General features: G+C 46.7%; 1 protein-coding gene across 3 annotated transcripts in view; it reads right to left on the reverse strand.

Annotated features, from left to right (window-relative positions):
• The window catches only part of LOC129858961 (rho guanine nucleotide exchange factor 4-like), a 166,029-nt gene that overhangs the window by 102,609 nt on the left and 37,249 nt on the right, over positions 1 to 26,171 (reverse strand). The window contains exon 1 of one of the 3 annotated variants that reach the window (XM_055928218.1): positions 396 to 3,307. In XM_055928218.1, coding sequence (XP_055784193.1) covers positions 396 to 1,907 — 1,512 coding nt within the window. In that variant the 5' untranslated portion in view covers positions 1,908 to 3,307. Of the gene's footprint in view, positions 1 to 395; positions 11,055 to 26,171 lie in introns of those variants that run through there. The other 2 variants (XM_055928219.1, XM_055928220.1) reach the window with 2 other exon arrangements.

Raw genomic sequence — 26,171 nt, forward strand, 5'->3', positions numbered from 1 at the left:
TAACTGATATAACTGACATATCAGTTATTAGCAGGTATATCAGTTATTATTGGCTAATATAGGTTATTCCCGTTATTTCCATTATTTCTGGCTGTATCGTTATACCCGTTATTAGCAGTTATATTAGTTATTTCAGTTATATGGGTTATTAGTTATTTCAGTTATTATCAGTTATTTCAGTTGTTCTTAGTTATTATTGGTTATTTCAGTTGTTTCAATATTTTCAGTTATTTTCAGTTATTATTAGTTATGATCAGTTATTGTCAGTTATTTCAGTTACACACAAAGCCATCCCTGCCTGCCATGGAGAATCAGCTTAACAAAACACATGCAATCCGTCAGACAAATGATAACAATGAGCATTATAGCTTTGTTATCATATAGCTGTGCCTTACCTCAAACCGTTTGAACATAGGTGTAAGCAGACTGTCCACTTCGCTGTCCTCCAATGGACTGAGGGAGGAAGAGTCTAACGGCCCCGCTCGGGGCTTCAGGGTCTTGGGCTTCTCTGGCGGGTCAGACAGTCCCTCAACACTGGCTGACTGGCCCATGAGGAGCAGGGACAGGGCTGAGGCCCGGGCAGAGGCAGTGGGGGGGTAGCAGATAGCCCTGTGCTGGGCAGCAGATCTGGGGCTGTGGGGCTTGGGGCTCATGGGTCTCACTGGGGTGTCTGGTGTAGCTACCATGCTACACGCTGTGCTCTCATAGCCTCCCCCTGGGGACCAGGACAGCTGATTGGCTAATGCAGCCAGGGAGGCGGGGCTCATGTGCGCCAGGGGGCTGGATTCATTTGCGGGCGGAGCCTCAGAGTCTTGCGAGTAAGGCGGTCCTGAGTCTGAGAAGTTGATTGACAGGTCGTTGGGCGTGACTTTCCCTTTCCTCCTTTCACCATCCAACTTGCAGCCCTGTGGCGTGTCGGCCCCGGCCCTGCTTTGACTGTCCTGCAGACCCCTCTTGGTGAGGGGGTCGGTGAGATTCAGAGCCCTGAGAGAGGAGGGGGACCCAGGGACACTGAGCACTGAGCCTGAGGCGGAGCAGGATGCGTAGTCACTGTGGATCTGTCTGGGCGTCCTCAAAACCCCACCGTCCTCTCCCTCGACCCCATCCCCGACTGGGACAGACAGGGTCCTCCTCAGCAGCTCAGCCTCTTTGGCCCTCAGCCTCCAGGACTGTTTGGCTCGCCCCACCTTCCCTTCTCTCCCTGTCTCAACGCTCCCCTGCTCCTCCTCGTTCTCCTTATCCATGGAGCGAGACTCAAACAGACTGGACAGGGACTTTTGGGCCTGGGCGAAGCGCATGCGAAGGTTGGGGCTGTCTGAGCTCTTGCTCCTCTTGTAGCCGTGAAGGCCCTCGGGGGCCCCAGTCTGGTTGTGCCTGAGACCTCTGGGCTGGGAGGTCAGAGGGGTGTCTGGGCTGCTGGACCCCTCCCTGAAGAGCAGGTGGACGTGGTTGGTGCGAGGCTTGGAGGGGAAGAAGCTGTAGTCCTCCTCCTCTGTCTTGTAGCAACCGACCGGACCGGAGGAGAAGGCCTGCTGGACCGTCAAAAAGACACTGTCGTCGTCTGAGGTGTCTTCCCCCTGTCCCCTATGTCCTCCCCCCAGCTCCCTGCCCAGGTCGGGTGAGTCCCGGGGCGGGCTGTCCACCTTGGTGTTCTTCAGACTGTTCTTCTTCCTGAAGGAAGGCATCTTGGCGAAGACAGAGAACTTGGAGCTCCCCGCCCGGCCTCCTTTAGACTTGCTCTTCATGGGTTTGTGGAGGTTGGCGTTCCCCCCCGAGACAGGCAGGATGGACTCTTCCATCTCCTCACTGTTAGTGCTGGTGGTGTCAAAATCGTAGGACACAGAGGTGGGGGTGGGACTGGAGCATCTCTCGCTGCCCGAGGTGTCTCTCTCGTGTGGTAAGGTCATGACCCTGGGGTCATCGGGGTCAAAGGTCGACAAGACCAGCTGGTGCTCTGAAGACTCGATACTGGACAAGTCCTCAGGGCGACACGACAACGGGCTGAAAGTGGGCACATAGGATATGATGATGTCACCAGACAGAAGAACAGTGCCTCTGTCCTCCTCAGTGGGCCTTATCCTAACAATCTTTCTCCACTCCTCATCTTCCTCCTCATCTCCCGTCTCATCTTCCACTGTAGCAGAGTTGTCCAGGGAGTGGTCCGGATCAGCCTCTAGGATTGTTTCCAGGCTAGTAAGGGAGAGCAGGTTGAGACTCACGCCGGGATAGGGGTACCTCACGATCCTCACCCCACGATCCTGCTGCAGGACGGCAGGGTGAGAGCTGGTCTGGAGGTAGGATCTGTATGAGCTGTCCTCCTCAGTAAACAAACTGTCCTCTAATCCTAAAGCCTCAGGTGAGTTGCTACACTCCTGTCTGTCTCTGTCCCAGGAAGGCTTGGGGGATTGGTGGAGAATGGGCTGCTGGCCCTTCTCCTTCTCCGCACTGTCCAATAGCAGGCTTCTGGTCTCCAGGTAGGAAGATAAGGGTTCAGAGAGGCCTGTTGGACTGTTTGCAGCACAATTAGCCTCCCTACAGTCTGTAGTGTCTGTATGGTTAGAGATGTCTCCCCTACAGTCTGTAGTGTCTGTATGGTTAGAGATGTCTCCCCTCCAGTCTGTAGTGTCTGTATGGTTAGAGATGTCTCCCCTCCAGTCTGTAGTGTCTGTATGGTTAGAGATGTCTCCCCTCCAGTCTGTATGGTTAGAGATGTCTCCCCTACAGTCTGTAGTGTCTGTATGGTTAGAGATGTCTCCCCTACAGTCTGTAGTGTCTGTATGGTTAGAGATGTCTCCTCTACAGTCTGTATGGTTAGAGATGTCTCCCCTACAGTCTGTAGTGTCTGTATGGTTAGAGATGTCTCCCCTACAGTCTGTAGTGTCTGTATGGTTAGAGATGTCTCCTCTACAGTCTGTATGGTCAGAGATGTCTCCCCTACAGTCTGTAGTGTCTGTATGGTTAGAGATGTCTCTCCTCCAGTCTGTAGTGTCTGTATGGTTAGAGATGTCTCCTCTCCAGTCTGTATGGTTAGAGATGTCTCCTCTACAGTCTGTATGGTTAGAGATGTCTCCCCTCCAGTCTGTATGGTTAGAGATGTCTCCCCTACAGTCTGTAGTGTCTGTATGGTTAGAGATGTCTCCTCTCCAGTCTGTATGGTTAGAGATGTCTCTCCTCCAGTCTGTAGTGTCTGTATGGTCAGAGATGTCTCCTCTACAGTCTGTATGGTTAGAGATGTCTCCCCTACAGTCTGTAGTGTCTGTATGGTTAGAGATGTCTCCTCTACAGTCTGTATGGTTAGAGATGTCTCCCCTACAGTCTGTAGTGTCTGTATGGTTAGAGATGTCTCCCCTACAGTCTGTAGTGTCTGTATGGTTAGAGATGTCTCCCCTACAGTCTGTAGTGTCTGTATGGTTAGAGATGGCTCCCCTACAGTCTGTAGTGTCTGTATGGTTAGAGATGTCTCCTCTCAAGTCTGTATGGTTAGAGATGTCTCCCCTACAGTCTGTAGTGTCTGTATGGTTAGAGATGTCTCTCATCCAGTCTATAGTGTCTGTATGGTTAGAGATGTCTCCTCTCCAGTCTGTATGGTTAGAGATGTCTCCCCTACAGTCTGTAGTGTCTGTATGGTTAGAGATGTCTCTCCTCCAGTCTGTAGTGTCTGTATGGTTAGAGATGTCTCCCCTCCAGTCTGTATGGTTAGAGATGTCTCCTCTCCAGTCTGTATGGTTAGAGATGTCTCCCCTACAGTCTGTAGTGTCTGTATGGTTAGAGATGTCTCCCCTCCAGTCTGTAGTGTCTGTATGGTTAGAGATGTCTCCCCTACAGTCTGTAGTGTCTGTATGGTTAGAGATGTCTCCCCTCCAGTCTGTATGGTTAGAGATGTCTCCCCTCCAGTCTGTAGTGTCTGTATGGTTAGAGATGTCTCCCCTCCAGTCTGTAGTGTCTGTATGGTTAGAGATGTCTCCCGTCCAGTCTGTAGTGTCTGTATGGTTAGAGATGTCTCCCCTCCAGTCTATAGTGTCTGTATGGTTAGAGATGTCTCCCCTACAGTCTGTAGTGTCTGTATGGTTAGAGATGTCTCCTCTACAGTCTGTATGGTTAGAGATGTCTCCTCTACAGTCTGTATGGTTAGAGATGTCTCCCCTCCAGTCTGTATGGTTAGAGATGTCTCCCCTACAGTCTGTAGTGTCTGTATGGTTAGAGATGTCTCCTCTCCAGTCTGTATGGTTAGAGATGTCTCTCCTCCAGTCTGTAGTGTCTGTATGGTCAGAGATGTCTCCTCTACAGTCTGTATGGTTAGAGATGTCTCCCCTACAGTCTGTAGTGTCTGTATGGTTAGAGATGTCTCCTCTACAGTCTGTATGGTTAGAGATGTCTCCCCTACAGTCTGTAGTGTCTGTATGGTTAGAGATGTCTCCCCTACAGTCTGTAGTGTCTGTATGGTTAGAGATGTCTCCCCTACAGTCTGTAGTGTCTGTATGGTTAGAGATGGCTCCCCTACAGTCTGTAGTGTCTGTATGGTTAGAGATGTCTCCCCTACAGTCTGTAGTGTCTGTATGGTTAGAGATGGCTCCCCTACAGTCTGTATGGTTAGAGATGTCTCCCCTACAGTCTGTAGTGTCTGTATGGTTAGAGATGTCTCCCCTACAGTCTGTAGTGTCTGTATGGTTAGAGATGGCTCCCCTACAGTCTGTAGTGTCTGTATGGTTAGAGATGTCTCCCCTACAGTCTGTAGTGTCTGTATGGTTAGAGATGTCTCCCCTACAGTCTGTATGGTTAGAGATGTCTCCCCTCCAGTCTGTAGTGTCTGTATGGTTAGAGATGTCTCCCCTACAGTCTATAGTGTCTGTATGGTTAGAGATGTCTCCCCTACAGTCTGTAGTGTCTGTATGGTTAGAGATGGCTCCCCTACAGTCTGTAGTGTCTGTATGGTTAGAGATGTCTCCCCTCCAGTCTGTATGGTTAGAGATGTCTCCCCTCCAGTCTATAGTGTCTGTATGGTTAGAGATGTCTCCTCTACAGTCTGTATGGTTAGAGATGTCTCCCCTACAGTCTGTAGTGTCTGTATGGTTAGAGATGTCTCCCCTCCAGTCTGTATGGTTAGAGATGTCTCCCCTCCAGTCTATAGTGTCTGTATGGTTAGAGATGGCTCCCCTACAGTCTATAGTGTCTGTATGGTTAGAGATGTCTCCCCTACAGTCTATAGTGTCTGTATGGTTAGAGATGTCTCCCCTCCAGTCTATAGTGTCTGTATGGTTAGAGATGTCTCCCCTCCAGTCTATAGTGTCTGTATGGTTAGAGATGTCTCCCCTACAGTCTATAGTGTCTGTATGGTTAGAGATGTCTCCCCTACAGTCTGTAGTGTCTGTATGGTTAGAGATGTCCCCCCTACAGTCTATAGTGTCTGTATGGTTAGAGATGTCTCCCCTCCAGTCTATAGTGTCTGTATGGTTAGAGATGTCTCCCCTACAGTCTATAGTGTCTGTATGGTTAGAGATGGCTCCCCTACAGTCTGTAGTGTCTGTATGGTTAGAGATGTCCCCCCTACAGTCTATAGTGTCTGTATGGTTAGAGATGTCTCCCCTCCAGTCTATAGTGTCTGTATGGTTAGAGATGTCTCCTCTACAGTCTGTATGGTCAGAGATGTCTCCCCTACAGTCTGTAGTGTCTGTATGGTTAGAGATGGCTCCCCTACAGTCTGTAGTGTCTGTATGGTTAGAGATGTCCCCCCTACAGTCTATAGTGTCTGTATGGTTAGAGATGGCTCCCCTACAGTCTGTATGGTTCTGATTAGGGGCGTCTCCGTAACCCTCTTTCTGAAGCCTCTCCAGCTCTTCCACCTCAGCCAGGCTGAAGTGATACTCATCCTCCAGCCAGGACACGGCTGAGTTGTCACTGCACAAGTAAGGGTGGTAGTCCACGAGGGACAGGAACTTCTCAGAGTCCTCAGGGCCTTCCAGTGTCTCATTGGTCTCCCCCAGGAGGTTCGAGGTTAACGTTGCGGGCTCGGTCAGGGAAGGAGACTCAGTTTTATCCCCACACTCCTTTGACCTGCTCTGGTGGGCTACCTCTACCTCAGAGGACCACTGCTCTGGCACCTGGCCCCTCGTACAGAGAGACCCTGACCACAACCTTTCACTGGCCTTGGTGTGCTTGTTGGAGTCAGAGATGGAGGACAGAGAAAGGATTGAGGGTGGCACAGGGCAAGGAGAGGGAGGCTCAGTGATCCTGTGGTGGATCTCTAGGTGATCCCGGCGGCTATCGACTTGTTCTTTACACACAGGGGAGTCTGTTCTCACGATAACAGGAGAGTCTGTTCCCACTATAACAGGAGAGTCTGTTCCCACGATAACAGGAGAGTCTGTTCCTATGGTAACAGGAGAGTCTGTTCCCACGATAACAGGAGAGTCTGTTCCCACGGTAACAGGAGAGTCTGTTCCCACGGTAACAGGAGAGTCTGTTCCCAGGATAACAGGAGAGTCTGTTCCCACTATAACAGGAGAGTCTGTTCCCACGATAACAGGAGAGTCTGTTCCTATGGTAACAGGAGAGTCTGTTCCCACGATAACAGGAGAGTCTGTTCCCACGGTAACAGGAGAGTCTGTTCCCACGGTAACAGGAGAGTCTGTTCCCACGGTAACAGGAGAGTCTGTTCCCACAATAACAGGAGAGTCTGTTCCCACGATAACAGGAGAGTCTGTTCCCAGGATAACAGGAGAGTCTGTTCCCACGGTAACAGGAGAGTCTGTTCCCACTATAACAGGAGAGTCTGTTCCCACGATAACAGGAGAGTCTGTTCCTATGGTAACAGGAAAGTCTGCTCCCACAGTTATCTCTATCCTCTTCAGTGGTACAGCCTCCTGATCTAAGGCAGGGGGTTCTGTGCTGTCTCCCTGAAGAGGCTCAGTCTCTGTAGGTTGGGTTGACCCTCGGCCTATGTCACTAGAAACACCCTGTGTGCAGATGTCAACATACAGATCACTGGTGATCTCTAGGAAGACTCCTGTAGGACTGTAGGGGAATATAGCGTCCTCCGTCTCCTCTGTGCTTGACAGCCCAACATGGTCAGAGTCGGTGTCTGTATGGTCAGAGTCGGTGTCTGTATGGTCAGAGTCAGTGTCTGTATGGTCAGAGTCGGTGTCTGTATGGTCAGAGTCGGTGTCTGTATGGTCAGAGTCAGAGAACTCTGCTGTTAGAACAGTGTTTGTCTGTGCTGATTCAGGGCAGGATGTGCTTTCTACTGCCTGCTCCTGTTGACTGTAAACATTACAATCTTCCTCCTCCTCCTCCTCCTCTCTCACCCCGGACAGGGAATGGGTTGGTCCTGTCCTGTCCTCTCTAGTCGAGGTCTTTGATAACAGCTGTGAGTGTTCTGATCCTGCCCTGTCAGAGGGAGGCGGACAGTCTATGTTGGGAAGGGAGTGTGGGTGGGGGGGCAGGCATTCCTCACCCCACCCCACAGCGTCAGACTGGGGATGAGCAGAAGCAGGCTGGAGCTCTACGGAGGTGTAACCTTCTCCCAGCCAGCCCTCATCCCTCGTACTCTCCCCAGGCGAGGGCTCACTGTCCCTGGGTGTCTCTGTGCCGGAGCCCCCCTGGTCCTGGAGCTCAGGGATTAGGCCCTCGGTTTGAACGTCATTCTTCTTCAGGGGTGGTGAACTAACGCTCTGTGTTCGTATCTCGGTAATTCCTTCACCGCCTTGCCCAGGAGCTGGGACAGGTGAGGCTAACTGGGATTCCAATTGGTTGATCCCCTTCCTGTTTTGCGATGGTGAGAGAGACAGATCATGTGACAGGATGTTGGAAAGAGGTATGGGCCCACGGGTGTCTAGCAAGGGAGGAAGTCCCACCTCTACAGGAAGTCCCACCTCTACAGGATGTCCAGCCTCCACGGACGACATTATTGAACAGATCACCTTCACCGTCTCCTCTGTCCCCGACGGTTCAGGTGGCTCTGCTGAGTTCCTGGTTGTGACACAGACCGTGCGCTCTTCCCGGCAGTGGGCACGTGATCCGCATGCCTCACCGTGAGTCTTTGTAGCACTGAGGAAGGCCTGAGGCTGGGTCTTTGTGACAGGTCCGTTGGAGATACCCACACATGGACTGGCTGAATGGACCATCCCTGTGGTTTCTAAACTGGGTGGTGCTGGGTTGTATTTCACTGAGGTGGGTGGACTACTCCTCTCTGTGGGGGGTGGACTACTCCTCTCTGAGGTGGGGGGACTACTCCTCTCTGTGGGGGGTGGACTACTCCTCTCTGTGGTGGGTGGACTACTCCTCTCTGTGGTGGCTGGACTACTCCTCTCTGTGCGTTGTGTGTCCATACAGATTGTGTCTGTGGTGTGTGTTTCTATACACTGTGTGTCAGTACTGGGCTCTGCAATAAGTTCACAGTATGTGTCTGGTTTGGCTGTGTGTGTGAGTCTGCAGTGTGTCTCTGTTGTGTTGTGTGTGTCTATGCAGTGTGTCTCTGGTGTGTTGTGTGTGTCTATGCAGTGTGTCTCTGTTGTGTTGTGCGTGTCTATGCAGTGTGTCTCTGCAATGTGCTGGTTGTGTGTCACCTGTCTGTCGGTACTAGATGTAGTCTGGCTGGCAAGGCTTACCTCCTCCAGGTGACCGCTGTGTATTTGTGAATTATGTTTCTCTACACTGTGCAGAGTGGACAGCAGATCTATATGTTGTATATCCATGCTATGTTGATTACATATCCCTGTGTTGGCTAACCCTGTGCTCTCTTTCCCTGTGTTGGCTAACCCTGTGCTCTCTTTCCCTGTGTTGGCTAACCCTGTGCTCTCTTTCCCTGTGTTGGCTAACCCTGTGCTCTCTTTCCCTGTGTTGGCTAACCCTGTGCTCTCTTTCCCTGTCCTACCTGTGTTGGCTAACCCTGTGCTCTCTTTCCCTGTTCTACCTGTGTTGGCTAACCCTGTGCTCTCTTTCCCTGTCCTACCTGTGTTGGCTAACCCTGTGCTCTCTTTCCCTGTTCTACCTGTGTTGGCTAACCCTGTGCTCTCTTTCCCTGTTCTACCTGTGTTGGCTAACCCTGTGCTCTCTTTCCCTGTTCTACCTGTGTTGGCTAACCCTGTGCTCTCTTTCCCTGTGTTGGCTAACCCTGTGCTCTCTTTCCCTGTGTTGGCTAACCCTGTGCTCTCTTTCCCTGTCCTACCTGTGTTTGCTAACCCTGTGCTCTCTTTCCCTGTGTTGGCTAACCCTGTGCTCTCTTTCCCTGTCCTACCTGTGTTGGCTAACCCTGTGCTCTCTTTCCCTGTTCTACCCGTGTTGGCTAACCCGGTGCTCTCTTTCCCTGTGTTTGCTAACCCAGTGCTCTCTTTCCCTGTCCTACCTGTGTTGGCTAACCCGGTGCTCTCTTTCCCTGTCCTACCTGTGTTGGCTAACCCTGTGCTCTCTTTCCCTGTTCTACCTGTGTTGGCTAACCCTGTGCTCTCTTTCCCTGTCCTACCTGTGTTGGCTAACCCTGTGCTCTCTTTCCCTGTTCTACCTGTGTTGGCTAACCCGGTGCTCTCTTTCCCTGTTCTACCTGTGTTGGCTAACCCCGTGCTCTCTTTCCCTGTTCTACCTGTGTTGGCTAACCCTGTGCTCTCTTTCCCTGTTCTACCTGTGTTGGCTAACCCTGTGCTCTCTTTCCCTGTCCTACCTGTGCTGGCTAACCCTGTGCTCTCTTTCCTTGTGTTGGCTAACCCTGTGCTCTCTTTCCCTGTCCTACCTGTGTTGGCTAACCCTGTGCTCTCTTTCCCTGTCCTACCTGTGTTGGCTAACCCTGTGCTCTCTTTCCCTGTCCTACCTGTGTTGGCTAACCCCGTGCTCTCTTTCCCTGTCCTACCTGTGTTGGCTAACCCTGTGCTCTCTTTCCCTGTTCTACCTGTGTTGGCTAACCCTGTGCTCTCTTTCCCTGTGTTGGCTAACCATGTGCACCATTTCTCTGTGCTGCTCTGCATTTGTGTCTCTGTGCCGTTTCTCTGTGTAAAGGTTTCCGTGCTCTGTGAGATGTCGAGCTGGTGTCCGGCTGGGAAATTCAGTCTGTGGGACTCTGTCTGGTCTATTAGTGTTTTCTGATTACCTGTGATTTGAGTGAGATGAACCACTGTACTGACTTTCTCTGTGCTATGCTGGGTTTCTGTCTCTGTGCTGTGTTTCTCTGTGCTATGCTGGGTTTCTGTCTCTGTGCTGTGTTTCTCTGTGCTATGCTGGGTTTCTGTCTCTGTGCTGTGTTTCTCTGTGTTATGCTGGGTTTCTGTCTCTGTGCTGTGTTTCTCTGTGCTATGCTGGGTTTCTGTCTCTGTGCTGTGTTTCTCTGTGCTATGCTGGGTTTCTGTCTCGGTGCTGTGTTTCTCTGTGCTATGCTGGGTTTCTGTCTCTGTGCTGTGTTTCTCTGTGCTATGCTGGGTTTCTGTCTCTGTGCTATGCTGGGTTTCTGTCTCTGTGCTATGCTGGGTTTCTGTCTCTGTGCTGTGCTTGTGTCGCTTCTTCTCTGTGCTGGGTTGTTGGTTATGAATCTCTGTGTTGCAAGGCTGACTCTGTGCTGTATCTGTGCTGGGCTGTTTCTCTGTGCTGGGTTGTTGGTTATGAATCTCTATGCTGCATCTCTCTGTGTTTATGTATGTGTTTGTTATCTCTGTGTTGCAAGGCTGACTCTGTGCTGTATCTGTGCTGGGCTGTTTCTCTGTGCTGGGTCTGCATACGTGAGTCTCTGTGTTCTCTGTGCTGTGGTTGTGCTGGCTCCTCTGTGCCGTGTGTCTGGCTCTACAGTGCCCAGCGGTGTGGTATCTGCTGTTCTTCCATCTCGTGTGTACGTCCTCCATCCCCAGTACGGCAGACAGAGAGTCCTCGCTGCTGTCCTCGCTCAGGTCCCACAGCGTGCCACACAGCGTGTCACTGTTCCATGAACACGAGTCAAAGTACTCCTCCGACGAGGTGCTGTCACTCCCACCACCGCTCCACTTCCTCAACTTGTCCTGGCTCCAGTCTTGGGGGTCGCCGGGTCCCAAATCCCCCTCTGTGTTCTGCAGTCCTTCCGAGTCCTCAAGAGCTTCCTGGTTCTGCAGAGAGAGAAAAAGAAGAGACATTTAAATCAATGAAGGAGTAAGTTAACACTGCTAAGAGTCTGATAGCGATAAGATGATATTGTAGAGGATCAGAAAACTCTGCATACAACACAGTGCGTTCAGTAAATCAGAGAGAGATATAGCATCAGGCCCCAGTGCATTCAGTAAATCAGAGAGAGATATAGCATCAGGCCCCAGTGCATTCAGTAAATCAGAGAGAGATATAGCATCAGGCACCAGTGCATTCAGTAAATCAGAGAGAGATATAGCATCAGGCCCCAGTGCATTCAGTAAATCAGAGAGAGATATAGCATCAGGCCCCAGAGCATTCAGTAAATCAGAGAGAGATATAACATCAGGCACCAGTGCATTCAGTAAATCAGAGAGAGATATAACATCAGGCACCAGTGCATTCAGTAAATCAGAGAGAGATATAGCGTCAGGCCCTGGTGCATTCAGTAAATCAGAGAGAGATATAACATCAGGCACCAGTGCATTCAGTAAATCAGAGAAAGATAGTGTCAGGCCCTGGTGCGTTCAGTAAACCAGAGAGAGATAGCGTCAGGCCCCGATGCCTTCAGTAAACCAGAGAGAGATAGCGTCAGGCCCCGATGCCTTCAGTAAACCAGAGAGAGATAGTGTCAGGCCCCGATGCCTTCAGTAAACCAGAGAGAGATAGCGTCAGGCCCCGATGCCTTCAGTAAACCAGAGAGAGATAGCGTCAGGCCCCGATGCCTTCAGTAAACCAGAGAGAGATAGCGTCAGGCCCCGATGCCTTCAGTAAACCAGAGAGAGATAGCGTCAGGCCCCGATGCTTTCAGTAAACCAGAGAGAGATAGCGTCAGGCCCCGATGCCTTCAGTAAACCAGAGAGAGATAGCGTCAGGCCCCGATGCCTTCAGTAAACCAGAGAGAGATAGCGTCAGGCCCCGATGCCTTCAGTAAACCAGAGAGAGATAGCGTCAGGCCCCGATGCCTTCAGTAAATCAGAGAGAGATATAACATCAGGCACTGGGAAGGTACAGTTGACTAGGAGCCTGGCATCTCCTCCACCTGGGAAAATCTGTCAGAGGACAAATATTGGATCTATCTACATACACTACATGGACAAAAGTATGTGGACACGTCGAACATCTCATTCCAAAATCATGGGCATTAATATGGAGTCGTTCCCCCCATTGCTGCTATAACAGCCTCCTCTCTTCTGGGAAGGCTTTCCACCAGATGTTGGAACATTGCTGTGGGGACTTGCTTCCATTCAGCCACAGCATTAGGTAAGTCGGGCACTGATGTTGGGAAATTATGCCTGGCTCACGGTCGGTGTTCAAATTCATCCCAAAGGTGATCAATGGGGTTGAGGTCAGGGCTCTGTGCAAGCAGTCAAGTTCTTCCACACCGATCTCAAAAAAAAACATTCCTGTATGGACCTCACTTTGTGCACGGGGGGCATTGCAATGCTGAAAGAGGAAAGGGCCTTCCTCAAACTGTTGCCACAAAGTTGGAAGCACAGAATTGTCTAGAATGTCATTGTGGGGGCCTAGCCCAAACCATGAAAAACAGCCCCAGACCATTATTCATCCACCAAGTTTTACAGTTGACACTATGCATTGGGGCAGGTAGCGTTCTCTTGGCATCCGCCTAACCCAGATTCGTCCATCGGACTGCCAGATGGTGAAGCGTTATTCATCACTCCAGAGAATGCGTTTCCACTGCTCCAGTCCAATGGAGGAAGCTTTACACCACTCCAACCGACGCTCAGCATTGCGCACGGTGATCTCACAGGCTGACCACACCGCTCTAGTCGCGTGCGCGAGCGCGGCAAAATAAATCTAGAAATCTATGTTATTCAATTATTGCACCCACACTGCTCACGCGTGTCAACAGTCATCTGCAACACTCAGGGCTAAAATAAAATCAGTTATATTTCTGACACAGATCGCTCTGCAAGTCCTGCCTCTCCCATCTCCTCATTGGTTTATAGAAGCAGGTACCCACGTGACATCTCATTGGTTATACCAACGTGGGTGACTGAAAGACGAACGGGGTCAGTGGCGGTAATGCACCTAATTTATGAAAGTTGCCTATCGCAAAATAAAGTCAAGAGAAGAAAAAGCCTAGAAGGAGGAGAGATGACTAGAAATGAGTCGGTTGACCGTTTTATGTGTGGATTAATTTGTCGGAGTAGAGGACCTTGTGCATTTCAGGTAAAATAACAACTCAATGTTTATATCCCAGGACAAATTAGCTAGCAACAGCAGGCTAACTAGCTAAATTGCCAAAAATGTTTAATGCTTTTCGACCTGTCCCCAAATTAATATAATTGGTTCAGAGTTTGTTTTGATATTTTAACCTGCGTGTTGTGATCGCGTTTGGTGTGGGAGGACAAAATAAATCAATGCACGATGGCACACACGCACAGCCAGTTTGGGTTCCGTGTTAGGCTTGTGTATGGCTGCTCGGCCATGGAAACCCATTTCATGAAGCCCCCGACGAACAGTTATCGTGCTGACATTGGCAGTTTGGAACTCGGTAGTGAGTGTTGCAAACGAGGACAGACGATTTACGCACTACATGCTTCAGCACTCGGCGGTCCTATTCTGTGAGATTGTGTGGCCTACCACTTTGCTGCTGAGTCGTTGTTGCTCCTAGACGTTTCCACTTCATAATACCAACACGTACAGCTGACCGGGGCAGCTCTAGCAGTGCAGAACCTTGACAAACTGACTTGTTTGAAAGGGGGCATCTTACGACGTGGCCATTCTATTGCCAATGTTTGTCTATGGAGATTGCATGGCTGTGTACTTGATTTTTATACACTTGTCAGCAACAGGTGTGGCTGAAATAGCCGGATCCACTTATTTGAAGGGGTGTCCACATAACTTTTGGCCATGTAGTGTAACTATTACTGCAGAAGCCAGTGCACATCCATATTAAAGGTTTGAACACGTGGCTGTGTAGGCGCTCTCTCTCTCTCTCTCATTCAATGTACATTTACATTCCACAAACATACTGTGCAAAAACACATTACATTCAAAAATGATAATCACTTTCTCTGTAAATAAAAAACTGCAAAAGTTAACACAGTAGTTGCCAAGATGAAGCCATCGCTAATGTCTCGCACACGCTAAAGATAAGGCTGAAGATATGGCTAAACAGGAAGTTTTCCTGCGCTGTAACTTACGCTCCCGAGTCCCACAATCACAGCTGTTTCCACCACCACAGTGTAGAGGCTTGCAATAACCCAGCTGAGCACTGCTCCCATGGCCCCTCACACACAATGGAACACACTATGACATACACTCCTCAGTACACTCTTCCGTCCCTTCTTCCCTCTCCTCCTCTCTCCACTACTCTCTTCTCCCTCCACTTTTTGTCTCTTGGTCCATCTTCCATCACCTATCCTCCTGAGTAAGCCGCAGAGCCCCGTAAAGGGGGGATGAAGCTGAGGTGGAGGAGGGTGGGTCTTAGATTACAGGGACATCACTCGTCCTTTCCGTAAGGACTTGGGCTACCCGCGGCGACAAGTAGAGGGGCGAGTCCCCAAACAGACGACAGAAGGTACGGCTAGAGGAGTGCCTCTGCCTCTTGAACTGATGAATATAAAGACACTTGTAGCAGTTAGCTGTAGACTAATCTGCCCTGGCTGTGGAGGCGGGGCTGGCTGTGGAGGCGGGGCAGGAAATCACACCAATGAGACAAGACACTAAGAAGCCAGGCAGCTTTATAAATAGATCTGGAACTATGATGGACAGACTCAATGCACACAATCTGACAGACAGTAGGACTGACTACTTAAATACGTACTTTACCTAACTACACTCTAACCAACTGACTATGTTAATACATACATGACCTAACTACACTCTAACCAACTGACTATGTTAATACATTCATGACCTAACTACACTCTAACCAACTGACTATGTACATAGACAGCCTCTGCCAAAAGCTTTCATCTCATCTTTGGTATGAACAACATAAGCAAAGAAAGGCAATGTACACTACCAGTCAAAAGTTTGGACACACCTACTCATTCAATGGTTTTTCTACATTGTAGAATAATAGTGAAGACATCAAAACTATGAAATAACACATATGGAATCATGCAGTAGCCAAAAAAATGTGTTAAACAAATCAAAATATATTATATATTTTAGATTCTTCAAAGTAGCCACCCTTTGCCTTGGTGACAGCGTTGCACACTCTTGGCATTCTCTCAACCAGCTGCACCTGGAATGCTTTTCCAACAGTCTTGAAGAAGTTCCCACATATGCTCAGCACTTGTTGGCTGCTTTTCCTCCACTCTGCGGTCCAACTCATCCCAAACCATCTCAATTGGGTTGAGGTCGGGTGATTGTGGAGGCCAGGTCATCTGATGCAGCACTCCATCACTTTCCTTCTTGGTCAAATAGCCCTTACATAGCCTGGAGGTGTGTTGGGTCACTGTCCTGTTGAAAAACGAATTATAGTCCCACTAAGAGCAAACCAGATGGGATGGCGTATCACTGCAGAATGCTGTGGTAGCCATGCTGGTTAAGTGTGCCTTGAATTCTAAATAAATCCCAGTGTCACCAGCAAAGCACCCTCACACCATCACACCTCCTCCTCCATGCTTCACGGAGGGAACCACACAAGCGGAGACAATCTTTTCACCTACTCTGCGCCTCACAAAGACACAGCGGTGTAAAAAATCTCTAAATTTGGACTCATCAGACCAAAGGACACATTTTCACAGGTCTAATGTTCATTGCTCGTATTTCTTGGCCCAAGCAAGTCTCTTCTTCTTATTGGTGTCTTTTAGTAGTGGTTTCTTTGCAGCAATTTGACCATGAAGGCCTGATTCATGCAGTCTCCTCTGAACAGCTGATGTTGAGATGTGTCTGTTACTTGAACTCTGAAGTATTTATTTGGGCTGCAATCTATGAGTCTGGTAACTCTGATGAACGTATCCTCTGCAGCAGAAGTAACTATGGGTCTTCCTTTCCTGTGGGGGTCCTCATGAGAGCCAGTTTCATCATAGCCAGTTTTAAGATTGATTATCTTTGCTTATTTGTGCTGTTCTTGCCATAATATGGACTTTTACCAAATAGGGCTGTCTTCTGTATACCACCGCTACCTTGTCACAACACAACTGATTGGCTCAAACACATTAAAGAAATAAATTCCACAAATAAACTTTTAACAAGGCACACCTGTTAAATGAAATGCATTCCAGGTAATTACCTCATGAAGCTGGTTGAGAGAATGCCAAGAGTGTGCAAAGTTGTCATCAAGGCAAAGGATGGCTACTTTGAAAAATCTAAAATCTTAATTTGTTTAACACTTTTTTTGGTTACTACATGATTCCATATGTGTTATTTCATAGTTTTGATGTCTTCACTATTATTCTACAATGTTGAAAATAGTCAAAATAAAGAGAAACCCTTGAATGAGTAGGTGTGTCCAAACTTTTGACTGGTACTGTATGTTTCAACTCTGCTGTGATGCTTCAACAAAGTTCTGAACCTTTCTATTCTCATAGTTTTTAAAAATATATTTGTTGCTAAAGGTATTATTATTTTATTGATTGATTATGACTTTTTAAAATCCCTCAGCAGTGCTGTTTGCAGAGTTACCTCCAGGTAAATGTTGCAATTCTTCAGCCATTCATGAACCTGCGACCAAAAACAAGCTAAATGTGACCCGTTTCAGGAAACTAGGCATATGTTGCAAGTCGCCAGCAGCATACCACCCTGCATACCACTGCTGGCTTGCTTCTGAAGCTAAGCAGGGTTGGTCCTGGTCAGTCCCTGGATGGGAGACCAGATGCTGCTGGAAGTGGTGTTGGAGGGCCAGTAGGAGGCACTCTTTCCTCTGGTCTAAAAAATATCCCAATGCCCCAGGGCAGTGATTGGGGACACTGCCCTGTGTAGGGTGCCGTCTTTCGGATGGGACGTTAAACGGGTGTCCTGACTCTCTGAGGTCATTAAAGATCCCATGGCACTTATCGTAAGAGTAGGGGTGTTAACCCCGGTGTCCTGGCTAAATTCCCAATCTGGCCCTCAAACCATCATGGTCACCTAATAATCCCCAGTTTACAATTGGCTCATTCATCCCCCTCCTCTCCCCTGTAACTATTCCCCAGGTCGTTGCTGCAAATGAGAACGTGTTCTCAGTCAACTTACCTGGTAAAATAACGGTAAAATAAAAAATAAAGTCACAACTTCACAGGAGAGATGTTTGAACGTTTTTTTATTATTTTTTCAGGATCATGGTTGGGTCGAGGATGTCCTGGGCGGGGACCCAGGACCGTTCTTCGGGTCTGTACCCCTCCCAATCCACCAGGTAGTGGATGCATCCACCCAGGCGCTTGGAGTAAAGGAGGGCTTTGGACGGAATAAGCTGGTGCACCGCCAATGTCAAACGGGGGGGGGGGGGGGGGGGGGGGAGGTGCGCCACTGGAGGATGGAGAGGGCTGTACCTCACAGGCTTGAGAAGGGACACATGGAAGGATGAGGAGTTCTGGTAATGGCGGGGCAACTGGAGACGGTAGGTGACAGGATTGATGTGGTGTGTTATTTAAAAGGGACCAGTTAGTTGGGCTTGACTCTTCATCCACATTCTACAGTTATTTTGAAAATCATCAAAGACCCAAACCATAGACTATTTTCTCTGCTGCCGCACGGCAGGAGGTACCAGCGCATCAAGTCTGGCACCAACAGGCTCTTGAACAGGTTCTACCCCCCCAGCAATAAGACTGAGCTAACAAAACACTGAGTTTACCTTGTATCTTTATTGACCTTTTACTTCAATATTGGCACTGTCTCTATACACACTCACAGGGCCCTACACACTCACACACAGTCACTCCAACTGACACACTAACTCCATCACTCAAACATAATATTCACATGTATTTATACTGACTCTACACAACCGCACACTCACTCACATACAAGCTGCTGCTACTCTGTTTATCTTATATCCTGTTGCCTAGTCACCTTCCCCCTGTACATACCTACCCCCATCACTCCAGTATCCCTGTGTCCTTACCCCTGTACATACCTACCCCCATCACTCCAGTATCCCTGTGTCCTTACCCCTGTACATATCTACCTCCATCACTCCAGTATCCCTGTCACCTTACCCCTATACATACCTACCCCCATCACTCCAGTATCCCTGTGTCCTTACCCCTGTACATACCTACCCCCATCACTCCAGTATCCCTGTGTCCTTACCCCTGTACATATCTACCTCCATCACTCCAGTATCCCTGTCACCTTACCCCTATACATATCTACCTCCATCACTCCAGTATCCCTGTCTCCTTACCATTAAACATATCTACCTCCATCACTCCAGTATCCCTGCACATTGTAAACTGACGTTTTAAATATATCCTGTATATAGTATGGTTACTTACTTTATTTTGTTCTTCATATGTATTTTCTATTCTTATTTCTCCTGTGTATTTTCTAGTAATACATTGTTTTTGATTAGTTTCTTGTTGGGTTTTGAGTTTGCAAGAAAAGCATTTCACTGTACTTGTGCATGTGACATTAAAACTTGAAACACAAAGAGACAACCAGAGATGTCGACAGGCAGACAGACAGGGGGGGGGGGGGCTGCATTCAGGGGTGCCTTCATAACTCTACCAGATCCACAGTGAAACCAAGCACGAACTGCACTGCAGCCCTGAAAGCCATCTGTTGTTTTTAGGACTAAATCTGGGGATGGCACCAAGGTCCCATCTCAGCCCGTCACAGTACCGCTTCACTGGGTTCTGGGAGGGGAACCCTTCCAGTTGAAATAATGGGGTCTGGGTAAGGGAGGAGGGGGAGATCTGTGAAATATAGACCAGCTGTCTATCTCTAGAAGAACAGGCTCGACTAGGGCCTCAAAAATCACACGAGGAATAAACTAACACAAGACTACATTTCTCAGATCGTCGTGGTTACTGCCTGAGCATGCCTTCCGTCCATCCTCTGATCACTATGGTAAAGCAGTGTGTTCCAAAGATTGATAGAAGGGTGATGGGGTGACACTGGTATTGACAGACTGTGTGAAGTGCCACAGCATGTCATACACTTGACAAAGTAGACCACACACATATCATAACTCCATCTGTTACTAACATACACGCACGCATGCACACAGAGACGAGCACACAGAGACGAGCACACAGAGACGAGCACACAGAGACGAGCACACAGACCAGCGGAATAGAAGCTGTTATTACAGGAATAACTGCTCATGTTTGTGGCCCGGGCAACGGTTGCTATGGAGGAGCAGCCGGCAGGTGTGTGAAATTCATCAGCTCATGACCCAATGGTTTTACACGGTAGACACACACACACACACACACACACACACACACACACACGCTGACCTTCAACACAAGGGCCCCTCAGCGGTGCGTGTTCAGTCCCCTGTACTCCCTGCTCACCCACGACTACATGGCCGCGCACGACTCCAACACCATCATTAAATTCACTGACGACAAGACGGTGGTAGGCCTGATCACCGACGACGATGAGACAGCCTATAGGGAGGTCTGAGACCTGGCAGTGTGGTGCCAGGACAACACTTCCAGGTCCCACTAGTAAACCGTATCTAAACTGATTAGAATATAGTCCCACTAGTAAACCATATCTAAACTGATTAGAATATAGTCCCACTAGTAAACCATATCTAAACTGATGATTAGAATATAGTCCCACTAGTAAACCATATCTAAACTGATTAGAATATAGTCCCACTAGTAAACCATATCTAACCTGATGATTAGAATATAGTCCCACTAGTAAACCATATCTAAACTGATTAGAATATAGTCCCACTAGTAAACCATATCTAACCTGATGATTAGAATATAGTCCCACTAGTAAACCATATCTAAACTGATTAGAATATAGTCCCACTAGTAAACCATATCTAACCTGATGATTAGAATATAGTCCCACTAGTAAACCATATCTAAACTCATTAGAATATAGTCCCACTAGTAAACCATATCTAACCTGATTAGAATATAGTCCCACTAGTAAACCATATCTAACCTGATTAGAATATAGTCCCACTAGTAAACCATATCTAAACTGATTAGAATATAGTCCCACTAGTAAACCATATCTAAACTGATTAGAATATAGTCCCACTAGTAAACCATATCTAAACTGATTAGAATATAGTCACACTAGTAAACCATATCTAAACTGATTAGAATATAGTCCCACTAGTAAACTGATTAGAATATAGTCCCACTAGTAAACCATATCTAAACTGATTAGAATATAGTCCCACTAGTAAACTGATTAGAATATAGTCCCACTAGTAAACCATATCTAACCTGATGATTAGAATATAGTCCCACTAGTAAACCATATCTAAACTGATTAGAATATAGTCCCACTAGTAAACCATATCTAAACTGATTAGAATATAGTCACACTAGTAAACCATATCTAAACTGATTAGAATATAGTCCCACTAGTAAACTGATTAGAATATAGTCCCACTAGTAAACCATATCTAACCTGATGATTAGAATATAGTCCCACTAGTAAACCATATCTAAACTGATTAGAATATAGTCCCACTAGTAAACCATATCTAAACTGATTAGAATATAGTCACACTAGTAAACCATATCTAAACTGATTAGAATATAGTCCCACTAGTAAACTGATTAGAATATAGTCCCACTAATAAACCATATCTAAACTGATGATTAGAATATAGTCCCACTAGTAAACCATATCTAACCTGATGATTAGAATATAGTCCCACTAGTAAACCATATCTAACCTGATGATTAGAATATAGTCCCACTAGTAAACCATATCTAAACTGATTAGAATATAGTCTAACTAGTAAACCATATCTAACCTGATGATTAGAATATAGTCCCACTAGTAAACCATATCTAACCTGATGATTAGAATATAGTCCCACTAGTAAACCATATCTAAACTGATTAGAATATAGTCCCACTAGTAAACCATATCTAACCTGATGATTAGAATATAGTCCCACTAGTAAACCATATCTAAACTGATTAGAATATAGTCACACTAGTAAACCATATCTAAACTGATTAGAATATAGTCCCACTAGTAAACCATATCTAAACTGATTAGAATATAGTCCCACTAGTAAACTGATTAGAATATAGTCCCACTAATAAACCATATCTAAACTGATTAGAATATAGTCCCACTAGTAAACCATATCTAACCTGATGATTAGAATATAGTCCCACTAGTAAACCATATCTAAACTGATTAGAATATAGTCCCACTAGTAAACCATATCTAACCTGATGATTAGAATATAGTCCCACTAATAAACCATATCTAACCTGATGATTAGAATATAGTCCCACTAATAAACCATATCTAACCTGATGATTAGAATATAGTCCCACTAGTAAACCATATCTAACCTGATGATTAGAATATAGTCCCACTAGTAAACCATATCTAAACTGATTAGAATATAGTCCCACTATTAAACCATATCTAACCTGATGATTAGAATATAGTCCCACTAGTAAACCATATCTAACCTGATGATTAGAATATAGTCCCACTAGTAAACCATATCTAAACTGATTAGAATATAGTCCCACTAGTAAACCATATCTAAACTGATTAGAATATAGTCCCACTAGTAAACCATATCTAAACTGATTAGAATAAAAACCCCACTAGTAAATCATATCTAAACTGATTAGAATAAAAACCCCACTAGTAAACCATATCTAAACTGATTAGAATATAGTCCCACTAGTAAACCATATCTAAACTGATTAGAATATAGTCCCACTAGTAAACCATATCTAAACTGATTAGAATATAGTCCCACTAGTAAACCATATCTAAACTGATTAGAATATAGTCCCACTAGTAAAACATATCTAACCTGATGATTAGAATATAGTCCCACTAGTAAACCATATCTAAACTGATTAGAATATAGTCCCACTAGTAAACCATATCTAAACTGATTAGAATATAGTCCCACTAGTAAACCATATCTAAACTGATGATTAGAATATAGTCCCACTAGTAAACCATATCTAACCTGATTAGAATATAGTCCCACTAGTAAAACATATCTAACCTGATGATTAGAATATAGTCCCACTAATAAACCATATCTAACCTGATGATTAGAATATAGTCCCACTAGTAAACCATATCTAACCTGATGATTAGAATATAGTCCCACTAGTAAACCATATCTAACCTGATTAGAATATAGTCCCACTAGTAAACCATATCTAAACTGATTAGAATATAGTCCCACTAGTAAACCATATCTAACCTGATGATTAGAATATAGTCCCACTAGTAAACCATATCTAACCTGATGATTAGAATATAGTCCCACTAGTAAACCATATCTAAACTGATTAGAATATAGTCCCACTAGTAAACCATATCTAAACTGATTAGAATATAGTCCCACTAGTAAAACATATCTAACCTGATGATTAGAATATAGTCCCACTAATAAACCATATCTAACCTGATGATTAGAATATAGTCCCACTAGTAAACCATATCTAACCTGATGATTAGAATATAGTCCCACTAGTAAACCATATCTAAACTGATTAGAATATAGTCCCACTAGTAAACCATATCTAACCTGATTAGAATATAGTCCCACTAGTAAACCATATCTAAACTGATTAGAATATAGTCCCACTAGTAAACCATATCTAACCTGATGATTAGAATATAGTCCCACTAGTAAACCATATCTAACCTGATGATTAGAATATAGTCCCACTAGTAAACCATATCTAAACTGATTAGAATATAGTTCTAAACTGATTAGAATATAGTCCCACTAGTAAACCATATCTAAACTGATTAGAATATAGTCCCACTAGTAAACCATATCTAACCTGATGATTAGAATATAGTCCCACTAGTAAACCGTATCTAAACTGATTAGAATATAGTCCCACTAGTAAACCATATCTAAACTGATTAGAATATAGTCCCACTAGTAAACCATATCTAACCTGATGATTAGAATATAGTCCCACTAGTAAACCATATCTAACCTGATGATTAGAATATAGTCCCACTAGTAAACCATATCTAAACTGATTAGAATATAGTCCCACTAGTAAACCATATCTAAACTGATTAGAATATAGTCCCACTAGTAAACCATATCTAAACTGATTAGAATATAGTCCCACTAATAAACCATATCTAAACTGATTAGAATATAGTCCCACTAGTAAACCGTATCTAAACTGATTAGAATATAGTCCCACTAGTAAACCGTATCTAAACTGATTAGAATATAGTCCCACTAGTAAACCATATCTAAACTGATTAGAATATAGTCCCACTAGTAAACCATATCTAACCTGATTAGAATATAGTCCCACTAGTAAACCATATCTAACCTGATCATATCCTACAAAGCAACATCCACGTGTGTGTGTGTGTGTGTGTGTGTGTGTGTGTGTGTGCGTGCGTGCGTGCGTGCGTGCGTGCGTGCGTGCGTGCGCGAGAGAAAGAGAGACCGTTGAAAGAGATGCATCACAACACAAGAGATGCTGAAGATCGTGTAACAGTGTTACACGATCTTCAGCATCTCTTGTGTTGTGATGCATCTCTTTCAACGGTCTCTCTTTCTCTTGCGCACACACACACACACACACACACACACGCCTATACAGCAGTGGTTCCTAGGAGTGGCTGGGGTTAGCTAGACAGGGATGAGGAGGCTGGCAGGATGCTGTTGGCACCAGGGTTTCTCCCTCTCTCTCTCTCTCTGTATTTCACTTTCTACCTCCAGTGATTCTAAGGTTCTGAGCCATATAGAGATGTCTGAGCCATATAGAGATGGATAGAGAGTAACCTGATCTCCTCTCGAAGGGAGGTAAGGGTGGGGTGGTGGAGGGGAAGTCTGCATGGGGGGGTGGTGGTGGAGGGAGAGTCTGCACAGGGGGGGTCTGTAAGGGTAGCAACCCGCTGTAGCAACCCGCTGTAGCAACCCGCTGTAGACACCCGCTGTAGACACCCGCTGTAGACACCCGCTGTAGACACCCGCTGTAGACACCCGCTGTAGACACCCGCTGTAGCAACCCGCTGTAGCAACCCGCTGTGCAACCCGCTGTAGCAACCCGCTGTATCAACCCGCTGTAGACACCCGCTGTAGCAACCTGCTGTAGCAACCCGCTGTAGCAACCCGCTGTAGCAACCCGCTGTATCAACCCGCTGTAGCAACCCGCTGTGCAACCCGCTGTAGCAACCCGCTGTAGCAACCCGCTGTAGCAACCCGCTGTAGCAACCCGCTGTAGCAACCCGCTGTAGCAACCCGCTGTATCAGCCAGCTGTAGCAACCCGCTGTAGCAACCCGCTGTAGCAACCCGCTGTATCAACCCGCTGTAGACACCCGCTGTAGCAACCCGCTGTAGCAACCCGCTGTAGCAACCCGCTGTAGCAACCCGCTGTAGACACCCGCTGTAGCAACCCGCTGTAGACACCCGCTGTAGCAACCCGCTGTAGCAACCCGCTGTAGACACCCGCTGTAGACACCCGCTGTAGACACCCGCTGTAGACACCCGCTGTAGCAACCCGCTGTAGACACCCGCTGTAGCAACCCGCTGTAGACACCCGCTGTAGCAACCCGCTGTAGCAACCCGCTGTAGCAACCCGCTGTAGCAACCCGCTGTAGCAACCCGCTGTAGCAACCCGCTGTGCAACCCGCTGTAGCAACCCGCTGTAGACACCCGCTGTAGCAACCCGCTGTAGCAACCCGCTGTAGCAACCCGCTGTAGCAACCCGCTGTAGGTGGTATTTCAACCCAGTTTTAATCTGCCTTTCCCTTGGCACAGTCAATGAGAATCTTGAGTTAATCCCTAGTAATTATTTTTAATTGGATTGGAGCAGATTACTGTGAATTACAGGACAGCCGCAGCATGCTTGGAAACCCACTAGGAACCGTTTTAGGGCAAACGTCATTATTAGGAGAAATATATCTGCGTCTCAACTTCCACTAAACTATAGCATCAGCCTATTACAGTTATGCTGTTCTATTCAATCACATGTATTTATAAAGCCCTTTTTAGTAGAGGTCGAGCGATTGATCGGCACGGCCGCCGATTAATTAGGGACGATTTCAAGTTTTCATTACAATCGGTAATTGCTATTTTTTTTACGACAATTATGGCCGATTACATTGCAATGCACGAGGAGACTGCGTAGCAGGCTGAACCTGTTATGCGAGTGCAGCAAGGAGCCAAGGTAAGGTGCTAGCTAGCATTAAACTTATCTTATAAAAAACAATCAATCTTAACATAATCACTAGTTAACTACACATGGTTGATGATATTACTAGGTTAACTAGCTTGTCCTGTGTTGCATATAATCAATGCGGTGCCTGTTAATTTGTCAATGAATCACAGCCTACTTCAAACCCAGGGTCAGATCATGGTAGTCCCAGGCGATAGTGACACCCAAACCCAGGGTCAGATCATGGTAGTCCCAGGCAATAGTGACACCCAAACCTAGGGTCAGATCATGGTAGTCCCAGGCGATAGTGACACCCAAACCCAAGGTTAGATCATGGTAGTCCCAGGCGATAGTGACACCCAAACTCAGGGTCAGATCATGGTAGTCCCAGGGGTGCCATGTGGGTTACAAGGCGCCAAAGCATCTCCAGAGGATGATGCAGGGCTGGTTATGCAAGAAGACCCACAAAGATGAGGCCTAGGCTGGGTACCCTGTCCTCCTGGTGCCCCTCCTGGAGCCTCCTACCACCCAGAGAGGAGAGGAGGAGGAACACATGGCGATAGAGAACACAGTACAGATCGTGGAATGTGTTGTAGAAGGACACATTCCACTATGTTGTGAGGCCGGTTGGATGTAGTGCCAAATTCTCTAAAACGACATTGGAGTCAGCTTATGGTAGAGAAATTAACATTCAAAGCTCTGGCAACAGCTATGTTGGACATTCCAGCATGACAAATGTATCTTGAGACACTTAAGATCTGTGGCATTGTGTTGTGTGACAAAACTGCACATTTTAGAGTGGCCTTTCATTGTCCCCAGCACAAATTGCACCTGTGTAATGATCACGCCTTTTGATATGATAC

Source organism: Salvelinus fontinalis, chromosome 7 (genome assembly GCF_029448725.1).
Source record: "Salvelinus fontinalis isolate EN_2023a chromosome 7, ASM2944872v1, whole genome shotgun sequence".
Lineage (NCBI taxonomy): Eukaryota > Metazoa > Chordata > Actinopteri > Salmoniformes > Salmonidae > Salvelinus > Salvelinus fontinalis.